Below are 11,392 nucleotides of genomic sequence, written 5' to 3'. Positions count from 1 at the left end.
CTCAGGAGTCCCTCCTCCAAAAGAACGCCTGGGGGGCTGCGCAGGGTAGGTGCGCGGAAAGCCGGCAGCGGCCCCAGCGCAAGACAAGCTCCCGTGATGCCGCGGGGCCGGCCAATGGAAGCGTCTCCTCCCCGCCTTTGGGCCGGGACCCCGGGAGCGCTCGAAAGTTCTCTGCGGCCACTTCTGCGTTGGGAGCACCTGTAGTTTGATATTCTTAAATTACATAGTTCTGTGTTAAAACAATTTGGTTTTGTTTAACATTACACTTGGAAAAGTTAAGGGGAAAAAATCACCTATCCTGCCACGCCTGCCCGCCTTGCAGCTGACTTAAACTCCCCAACAAGCTGCGGTCCGCTGTTGCTTCCCTTCTTATCCTCGCCGGCTTGGCTTTAGGCGAGGCAGTATCACGAATAGTTTAAGGTTGGGGTCTTTGAAAGCCAGATTACCAGGGTTTTATCCCGTCATTTACTAACTGTGACCGAGAGCAAGCTCTTTGGTCTTCCAGTTTTCTGTCTCGAAACGAATCTAGTAGAGATACCTACCTCATAGGGTTGTTGAAGCGCAGGGAGGGGGTGAAGAACTGTGCCTGGCGCCTAGAAAGAGCCCAGCATATATCAGCTATTGTTACCACTGTTGGTGTCAACATTCACGAGAGGGAAACTTCAGACTTCAACGCATTGTCACTGGCTTCTGTCTCCTTCCATTGTTTTAGCCATATTTTAGATTTTTAACATTTAATTAGATTATTGCCAGTTAGTAGCTGAAATGTACACACCTGCAGATACAGGTGAGCAGATTTAACTTTTTTAAAAAAAATATCACAGCTAAACAGTCAAAATGAACTGTAAATACAGTCTTTAAAATAAGGCATTCAAACCATGGTTAAACTGATTTGCCAGTGGATGTTATTGGGGGTACCATTTACTCATCAGATACCAATTCTTCATTTGTCATTAAGCGTTGAGTGCCTACTATGCTAGATATTGAAGATTCCGAGAAATGACACAGACCCTCCTTCAAGGAGCTTTTGGGAGTGTTGCAAATAAAGAGATAAATGCTTACAATACTGGTGTGGAACCAAATGGAAGAAGACATGCCCAACTTTTTCATTCGTTCATTTTTTAAAAATGTGTTTACTGAGCATGATTTGCCAGACACTGGTCTTTATGCTGGGAACAAATGCAAGTCCTTTGGAGCTTGTATTCTAGTAAAAGGAAAAGACAATAAACATAAAAGAAACTATACTATGGCAGGGAATTCTGTGGAGAGAAATCAAAAAGAGAGGGATGGAGGAGAGGATGTTGCTATTTTATACAGGCTGTGAAGAAAGGCTTCTCTAAGTGACATTGAAGGAAAGACCTGAAAAAAGTGAGAAACTGAACCACAGAAGAGTGTTCTAGGAAGAAGCAAAAGTAGAGGTTCTGAGGAAAGAACAGAGTGCTTGGCATGTAGGAAGGAGGCCGGGAGGCTGCAGCAGCTTGTGCGAAGAGGAAGCAGTGACTGGTGAGGTTGGAGTTGTCAAGATTGATCTAGAGCAGGGTTTCTCAACCGTGGCACTACTAACATTTTGGGCAGGATAATTCTTTGTTGTGGGTCTGTCCCACAACATTGTAGGATGCTTCAGCATCCCTGACCTCGCCCCACTAGATGCCAGTAGCACCTCCTCCCCCCTACCAAAAATACCTTGTTCCTCAAATGTTTCCTGGGGTGGGGGGGGCAAAATTCCCCAAGTTGAGAACCACTGATATAGAACCACTTGTCCAAAAGTGCTTTCTGAGATGAAAATATTCTGCATCTGAGCTAATACAGTAACCATCAGGCACATATGGTTATTGAACTCTTGTAATGTGGCTAGTGCAGCTCAGCCGGTGAATTTTAAATTTTATTTGAATTTTAATTAAATTTTAATAGCCACTTGTGGCTAGTGGCTACTGTATCAGTACAGTCTAGAGTTTTGCAGCCCATTGTAAAAACTTTGGCTTTTATCTTTTACCTCTCTCTGCATTTCCTTTTATTCTCTCTGTCTCTCACTCCAGACCAGTCAGTGGTTCCCTTGCTATTTTGTTCCTTAAACTTGCCATGCAGGTCATTGCCTCAGAGCCTTTGCTCTTGCTATTCAGCCTAGCACATTTTCCCCTCAGATATGAGTGGCTCTCGTTCCCTTAACTTCATTCATTACTATCCCTGCTCAACAGTTATCAAAGAGGTGGTATCATCATATTTTATCATCATCCTGTTTAAACACCACCTACAATGCCATGCTTACTTACTTTCCCTACGCACTTAATTTTTCTCTATAGCACTTATATTGTATTTTTGTCCCCCCTCCCTACCACCCCCCCGGTAGAATGTGAGTTCTGAGATTCAGAGATTTTTATGTTTCTTTTTTATTATTTTTTTCAATTGTCTGTTACAGAGGCTGGCACATAGTAGGTATGCAATAAATATTTGTTGAATGAATGAATTGTAAAGTCATTGGAGGATTTTAAACTGAGGAATGGCATGATCTGTTTCAAACAGTATCATTTTGGCTGCTGGTGTCTAGAACAGACTGCCAGAAGGGCAACGGTAGAGGCAGGGAACCCAACTAGAAGATTAATACAGTAGTCCAGGTGAGAGTGAAGGACACGATAATGAGTCAGGGATGATTGCAAGGATTTGGTTTGGGCAACTGGAGTTGCCGTTTACTGAGAGGAGGAAGACTGGGAGAAACAGGTTTCAATAGAGAAATCCAGAATTGTCAAGAGATTAGACTTTCTGGAGAGTGTGGTGATGCCCAAGAAGATAAAGCAAAGAATGAGGAGTGGGGCGGAAAAAGAATTACAGGTAGAGGGAGCAGTAGTGAAAAATGCATGGAATAAAACAGCATGGCTATTTTTGGCTGGAACCAAGAGAAAGTAAAATCATTAACAGGAAGGCCTCAGCTCCCTTCAGGAGCTTAATTCTTAACCTTGCAAGAACGGCTCTCCCCTTTTAACAGATGTGGAAGTCTGAGCTCAGTGGGATACACTTAATTGCCTTAAAACTATCATGCTGGAATTTGAATATAGCTGATCACACATCTTTGAGCTGTTTTCATTAAATTACATTGTGGTAGTTTCAATCACTGAATACTTTGAAAAAAGTTCTCTAGATTAGAATGGTTTTGGGGTATTAGATCTGTTAGAATATCCATTCATTCAACAGTAGTTATTTAAGTACCTATTAATAGGGGACTTCTTTAAATGTCCTGGAAATTGAGTTTCTAAGGCTCTATAAATTTAATACTTTATGAAGAAACTGGTTGCTTTATATCTGTGGTTTTCAATCCTTACCTGGAGGACTTGTTAAATGACAGATTGGTCCCTCACCTGATCAAAAATTTAGCATTTCTTTCTTTTTTGAGGGGGGGCGGCGGGCACGCCTCACGGCTTATGGGATCTTAGTTCCCCGATCCCTGGGGACATGGCAGTGAAAGCACAGAGTCCTAACCACTGGACCGCCAGGGAACTCCCCAAAATTTAGCATTTCTAACAAGTTCTCAGGTGATAGCGATTCTGCTTTTCTAGGGACCACACTCTTAAGAATCACTGCTAGTAGAAGAGAATGGAACATCAAACAGCCATGTCTGTACCAGACTTCATCCTTTGTGAAATCACTGATCCTTAGGCAAGACTAACCCTCTCCATCTGGATATATTAGATCCACTCATGCTGTACAATTTGTAGGGAAAACTCCATGGCAGAATGGAAACTGCATGGCAGGATTTTAGGAGGAAACATCCGACTTTTCAGTTCCACCTCTCCATTTACTAGCTGTATGACTAGTCAAGTTATTTAATCTTTCTGAGCCTTGGTGTCTAAAAAGCATTGTTCATATCTACCTTTGGGTTGTTTTAACAGTAAGAGGTAACACATATAAAGTAACCTGGTATACAGTAATTTCTTCTCCAGTTGCAGCACCCATAAATAAGGCATGAACCTCTCTCCCTTTAGTTTTTATTCCATGTAATATTGGATCGCCTCCATTTTAAATATTGATATACAGCCCAAACTTCTGGCCTTGTTATCAGTTGATTCTTGAATTAGTATGGACCTTATGCTATGAAAGCAATCTAATTTATCTTGGAAGTGTATTTAATATTTGATTGCTTCCCAGCATTTCTCAAATTTCAGAAAAGAAAAAAATGGAAAGTCTAGATAACCCCAATAACTTTATCTAAATACCTCAATACATTTATTTAATAGTCTAAGATCATATGACCATAAATCATAGTTGGAGAATTCTAGATCTCAGCTCTAGAATGTTTCAGTAATTTTCTCATAGTTTTTCAAAGCATAACATTTGTAATATGTGCAAATCACCGTAATTAACACAATATCTGTTCTTTCATTTGCAGTGCTCATCGTATCAAAGAGTTTCTCTCTACTTCAGCCCCAAGCTACAAGTTATAGCAAAAAGTGTAGGAAGTTTTCCTTTGTTAGTGAGCCAAAAAAGTAGAGCCCTCATGCCCAAGGACCCCACTTTTAGATACAGATTACTAATTGGTTTGAACGTTTTCCCATTGAAATACTTTTGTAGGAAGTAATTTTCATAATTTACATCTTATTTCAAAGCGACTTCACAGTCTTTAAGTTCCACCAGAGGCTCTTCATCTCTGAAAAATTACCAGTGCAGATCAGTCCATCCACTGTCTTGGAGAGTTCTGATATTTGTTTTCCACCTACTAAGTTTCCAGAGGGTACTATTTCACACTGAAACCACTTACCTGAAATGACTTTAGTAACCAGTGTTCTATCAACTTGTAATTCCTGCATATGGACATTAGTTTAAATAATGTCAAAAATATCTATTTTGTGTAGACTTTTAGAGTTTTCTATGTTCTTTAAAATCACTCAATAACCTGAATATGGTAATATTAACTGAAATACCTCATTCTCTTATGAAACATAATAGAAATTTCTTATTTAACATACACCTTAAGCCTAATTCCTTTTGAAGTAATGTGCTACATAAAACTGAACAACTTCATTACCAACAAGGACAATGTTTTATTGAACAAATCTATGTACAGTACAAAAAATTTCTTGAAATGAGACACTGTTGATTTATTGCAGTTCAATGGCTCAGTTTTAATTTGTACTCTTATAAAATGCAAAGTAAAATAATTTAATGTTCAACAAGGAAGCACAAATTTCCTTTCTTGCTGAATCTGTAATATCTTTCACATATTAACAATTCCAAAATGCATATGCAGCATTTAGTCATTCTGAAATGGTGTTTTACAGTACCAAATAAATTAAAAAATAAACACTACCATCCCTTTTAGGTTTTTCACCCATACTACAGTTTGAACCAAACATGAAAGGAGTACAGCTGAACCTTCAAGTGTGATTTGAAAAGAATCACAAGTTCAATGTTATGTTTTCATTATATAATTGGTGATTTAAAAAAAAAAAAAAAAAAGAATATGACTGAAGCCCAAAGTACCAGTGCCCCTGTCCACGAAGGTTCTCCTTTTCTATCTTCTCCATAATATCTGAGCAGCAAAAATTCAGATTTGCTATTTTTTTTGACCTTACTGAAACATAGCAGAAAGTTAATATTTAATGTTTCAAAGGAAATTTTTATTTGAAAATGAAGGATGGAAACTTGGTCCACGTAAGATAAACACATCCTTAAAATAGAAGGAGTAGAAAAGAAAAAGAGAAGAATTTGAGGAATAAGAAGAAAGCTTCCTTGTCTTCTGAATTCCACATTGGAACTGTTGGAAGTTTATGCACCCCGTAAAAGCAAAATGATGTAAGTTTATGTTTTATAAGGCATACATAAGAAAATGTACACATTCTTTCAATAGCAATTATTTGATAAGTATATAAAGAGGTTAGAACAATGTGGTCAAATAGAATTTTATAAAACATTCCTTGATCTAGTTATGTATAAACCAATTTGATCTCAGTCTTTCAGAAAGTTTTCCCTTACCAACACAAAAGTAGAAATAAAACCTCAAAGACAAAAAAATAACAAGTGGAATATGTTTAAAACATCTTGGTATGAACTGCAAAATGAATGAAAATAAGTTGCAGACATGGATTTATGTCAATAGTTACAACTTATAAAAAATAAAAAGTTAAAAATGTGATAAAATGTTAAGCTGTGATTTTAAACATCTGGAAAATGTACAAAGCAGAAATATTTTAAAATAACTTCATTGTCCATATGAACTAGTTTCCAAATACTTTTTATTATATGATGTATTTTAGACTGAACTGAAAAAGAACTCAAGTATTATATTTTTAGTATCAGGAAGTATGGAAAACATTTTTTTCTTTAGTTGACCTTAAAGGATTTAAAAACCTTATCGAGTTGTTTACTTATGTTTTTAAATGTAAATTCCACAGCCTAATGTAGGCTACATAACAAAACAAAAACCTGATTTGATTGATATGGACTTATGACTATCAATTGCATAGTAGTGAATGCCTATGATAAATAAACTAATAAAATTGGGTAGTTTTTTAGATATCTGATTTATCATGACCTGGAAATCCTAATTTAATAAAGCCTGGATGCTACCCTGGAAGAAAAGTCACACTTCCTTAGTGACTTCATTCAAGAAGCTTTAATATCCAGAAATTTATAATAGTAGGGTCTGATGAGATTATATACTTTGAACAAGAATGTATCAGTTGGAATAACTGGAATATCTGGTTGACATTGGTACATTAATAGCTCTGTTTTTGAAGAATTTGCCTTTGCATTTTTGTTCATTTTACCCCTGCTATAGATTAACACACTGTTAGGTAAAAGGAAGTCTTTAAGCTTCCTCTTTTAAAGACACGGAACACATCTGAGAGGGTATTTTTAAAAACCTTTTTGTTTTAACGATTTATTGACTATTAAGTTAAAATCTTCCTTAGGAAAATTACTGGTCATCAAAGAAAATAAATGCATCAATATATCTTACTGTGTTCTTGCTGTGCAAATTTTTGTGTAAATATTTCTTTTTATATATAAAAATTACTATTCAGACCAAATTCATCAGAAATAAATAAGAAAGCATAAGTAATATGGCTTATTTTAGAATTAACTCTCCTAATTGAATAAAACCAATGAATTCTTGACCGGATTCTTAGCTGCATATTTTTTTTTTATAGTCAGTTATTTTTATAGGACTGTACTTAGATAACTCACATTAATGTCTAAAGGACCTTACTATGAATCATCAAGCAATGTCCTAACACTACTCTATATACAAACAGAAATATCCCAGTGTGCTTATACCATTATTCACATTGAAGAATTTGCAATTCAGTGTTTTCTTTCAACTAAGATAGCCTTTAATGGTCTTAGAGCCTCCCATCTCTTCCCAGAGTTACTGATAATATGTTTTCTATTGACGCTGCTGCCTTTTAAATATAACTCATTGGTATTATAAAAATGGAAAGTGGAAGGTTCTGTCAAGAGCTTATTAGCAAAGCACTGTTGTTTTGTCTTCTTTTGTTTGTTAATTTTAAATGCTGGTATGTCATTCATTGAACTTTGACCTAATCAATCATCTGGAAACAAGGTACAATCTTTTATAGCTAGTATGGTGATAAATCGTTTTACTTTCATCTTATCAATCAGTTTCTAAGTAATAATAAATCAAACAGAAATGGTTCCTTAAAGCATGTTTGACCAGAAAGGAGGACATAATCTGATTAGGCATGACAAGAAAACAAACCCTATTTGTGGAATACTTTTAAGTTGTTTATTGTAAACCACCCCCCCCCTTTTTTATAATGGGTTTTTCCCTTTCTGTAAGGCCATAGCTGGTTATTCTTTTTGACTAGTTGCCTGCATATGTTTCTCACATAAGCGAAACTGAACATGCTGCTATTAATCATCATCGACTTCTTAAACAAAATGTGGTTTTTCTGGATAACTGGTACTTTGGGAGTTTTGTAATAACCCTTTTGGAGTCTAAACCAGCACATCTCCTCTGTGGGTTCATTCTAGAAAATGTGCTTTGTCTTTATCTTTAGTAATCCAAGACCGCTCTAAAATTAAGGCCATCAGGGAAATAGCAAACTGATGATGCATTTTCTTGTAGTGCTTTTTGCACACTACTGCTTGATCGACAGATCGTTCTGAAACATTTTTATCAGGCACCTGTAAAACAGAACACGTCTGTTAATTCATATTTATAGATGTTCATCTAGTATTCTAAGTTAGATTTCCTGTTTATTTATACCTTTACTCATTTAAAGAATATTAATATTAGTAGAAAGGCAAGCTCTTCTTTTGCTCAGTTTTATTTTTCAATTATTTTCTGGCTCTTTCTTATTTTTGTTTTTGTAATAGAGGCTCAACTTGGTTTACATTTCTGGCATGCAGATGAAAAACATTTCCATCATAATTACTTTGTTTTTAGATCTCTTATTACATAAAACTTGGAATGAAGAAAAGCCTCAGATACAGTTAAAGAGTATGATCCAAAAGTATGAAAAAACTGTGTTCAAGTTCTGGCTTCCACAAGTTCACAGGTGTATGCCTATGCAAATTACTTGTGAATGTCAGTTGCTTGATCTATAAAACAGGAATAGTGATAGCACCTCATGGTGGTTGTATGGATTAAAGGAAATAATGTATGGGGTAGTGCTTTATTATCTGTGTTATATAAATGTTAATTTTTTTAACCTTACAAAGATCTATGGCATTTTCTATTTCTACAGATATACCTGCTGAGAAGACAGAAGACTTACTTTCATCATCTGAATCAAATCCAAAGAGTGTCTGACATTTCTTTTGTGCAAGGTGAGCCTCAAGTGCTTCTGCATTACAGTAGGTGGTCAGGCATTTGCCACATCTTAATCTTTTCACTGATTTTTTACAAACGTTATCTTGATCAGAACAGGCATCTACCCTATCAGTCAGAAATTTTCTGCGTTTTGGCATACTAAGGTACCGTTCATCAAGGTAACTGGGAGGCAATGGTCTGACATATGGCTTTGTTAAAATTAAGCCATATGAAGTATGTTCACTCGTCTGATTTGGTTTGGAAGGTGCCTGAGGTACTGGCAGGGTACTGTGTTCTTGTGGTACAACACTAGGTAAAATGGAACCGTTTTCTGTCCTGATTCTATTTGTATCAATTTTCAAAGCAGGATCTGAGGAAACTAAAGGTGTTTGCTCTATTCCACTGTGTCCATTGACTAAATCACTAATACAATTATTTTCAGAATTTGGCTCTATGTCAGGCATCTTTTGGTCTGTCAAGCTTATATCAGAAACAGTGTGATCAGAATGTTCATTTCCATTCTGAACTAAACGGTCTTTCTTTTCCATACTTTCTATACATGTCTTTGGTTCTGTAGGATCTTTCCTTGATTTGCTAGTAGAAACTGGTAGACTAACAGTTTGTTTCTCATTACTAGATGAGTCTTTTTCCTGATGATTAGATTTTGAGTCTGTAAGAACATCCCAAAGAACTGCTTCACTTGGTTGTGCAGATGATTCTGGTGTTTTACTTAAATAGTGCTGAGCTTCATGTTCATATAGTAGAGGAAGATCTTCAAAAAGTTCATGGCATTCTGGAAAACTACACTGAGCTTGAAATATCCTGTGACTTTTTGTGTGCTGAGCAAGTTGGATTGGCAGCTTAAATGACTCATTGCAATTAAAATGCAAACAAAAGTACACATTTGGATAGCTGTGTCTATTAAGGTGATCTATAAAATGTTGAGAATCTTCAAACTGCCTTTGACAAAATTTGCATTTTCCTTTGCTCCACTTCATTACTGTTTGCCGCACATTTAAATCAGTTGGATGTACAGTCCTTGCATGCTTATTTAGAAATCCAATTCTTTTAAATATCCTGACACAGCCAAGAGCGGGGCACTTAAAGTTTCCTTCTTGATCTGTCGCATATATGTCTTTTGGATGGCACACGGTTCCATTGATTTTATGAAGTACTGAAGTTTCCTGATTCAAGTCGTAATCATCTTCTTCATAATCACCTTCTTCGTCTTCTTCCTCCTCATAGTCATCCACACATACGGGTAATGGCTCTGAGACATTATTTAAAGAAGTATCAGGATTGCCATTTTCAGTAATATTTTGAATAACATCTTCCGATACACTTCCTGGAATTTCAATGAATTCACCCACATGTGAAGGGATGACATCTTTGTTTCCATCACTGGAACGGGTAATAGTCTCTACTTCCAAATCCTTATTATCAGACTTCCCATTTTCAAATGAAATGAAAGTATCAGAACAATTTATTTCTTCCAAAGCAGGATTTTCCTGATCCTCCTGTTGAGCTGCAGCAAGTTGCTGTCTCTGTATTTTCTTAACATGATTCTTTAAATGCTTCTGCATAAGTCCTCTGTTTCTAAATTTTCTACCACATATCACACATGAAAAACTGCCCTTTTTCTGATGAGCCTGCGCATGCCGTACAATGTGACCACCTAGAAATTCCTTGTTACATAACATACACCGATGCCTTGGGACATTGTGATCTACTCTGGAAGCACTAAGAGCTGTGAGGTTTTTCTTTGCATTAATATGACCTTTTGGTTGCACTCCAGATATATCATCAGGATCAAGCTCTCCAGTGCTCTGATCTGTAAGAGAGTCAAGTCCTTCATCTAAACCTTGCTGTTCCACTGCCTTTTTTACATTACCTGTAGAATTTTCCAGTGTACTTTCATTTAGAAATCTAATTGCTGATTTATCACTCAGTAACGCTACACAGTTTTTCTTAATCATTATGAAGTTCCAGAATTCAGGATCAAAAAACAATCCCTTTTTCAAAATTGGAAGTAATTCAAAACGAACACGATTTTGAACACTACTTGTGCCTTCATTATATTCTTCATCTGGACGTTTGTAAAGCTCTTCAACAGTATGATAAGCTTCCAAGGAGCGCTCAAGAAAAAATATTGAGAGTGCACAAATCCTGAGGATCTCCAAGTCATTTGGCAAAAAATGTGCAATTGTTTTATAAATTAGACATTTAGTTTTGGGATCATCATGAAGGTCTAGCTGTAGAGCACAACCACATATTTCAACACAAATTTGTAAGCCTTCTTCTTCAACCTGTAAAAAGAAAAATATTACTGCTACTTCTTAAAAAAAAATTATTAACACTTACTAGATTATCCTTTTAAAATACTGGGTTGGCCAAAACGTTCCATAGCACCGTACGGAAAAACTCGAACAAACTTTCTGGCCAACCCAATACAACTCTGAAATGAAAGCTAAATAAACAGAGTATTCTAAATGTGCAATTTTCTTCAATGGGTAGCCATGTTTAACTACTTTTTAATATATAAATAAATCTGTTTTAACTTGAGAATAACCTGGAAAAGATAGTATTTTAGCTTCCAATTTATTTAATTTTCAAGTCTGACAAGCCCTACTG

The 11,392-nt window shown here is 36.3% G+C and overlaps 1 protein-coding gene across 3 annotated transcripts in view; it reads right to left on the bottom strand.

Annotated features, from left to right (window-relative positions):
- Positions 1 to 5,508: 5,508 nt before the first annotated feature.
- The window catches only part of ZNF654 (zinc finger protein 654), a 93,880-nt gene continuing 87,996 nt past the window's right edge, over positions 5,509 to 11,392 (bottom strand). For 2 of the 3 annotated variants that reach the window (XM_029214093.1, XM_029214095.1), the window contains one exon: positions 7,760 to 11,067. In XM_029214093.1, coding sequence (XP_029069926.1) covers positions 8,596 to 11,067 — 2,472 coding nt within the window. In that variant the 3' untranslated portion in view covers positions 7,760 to 8,595. Of the gene's footprint in view, positions 11,068 to 11,392 lie in introns of all 3 variants that reach the window. The other variant, XM_029214094.1, reaches the window with a different exon arrangement.

Source organism: Monodon monoceros, unplaced genomic scaffold, assembly GCF_005190385.1.
Source record: "Monodon monoceros isolate NGI ecotype Baffin Bay Population unplaced genomic scaffold, NGI_Narwhal_1 Super_Scaffold_11, whole genome shotgun sequence".
Taxonomy (NCBI): domain Eukaryota; kingdom Metazoa; phylum Chordata; class Mammalia; order Artiodactyla; family Monodontidae; genus Monodon; species Monodon monoceros.
This window is presented reverse-complemented; position numbering and strand designations above follow the sequence as displayed.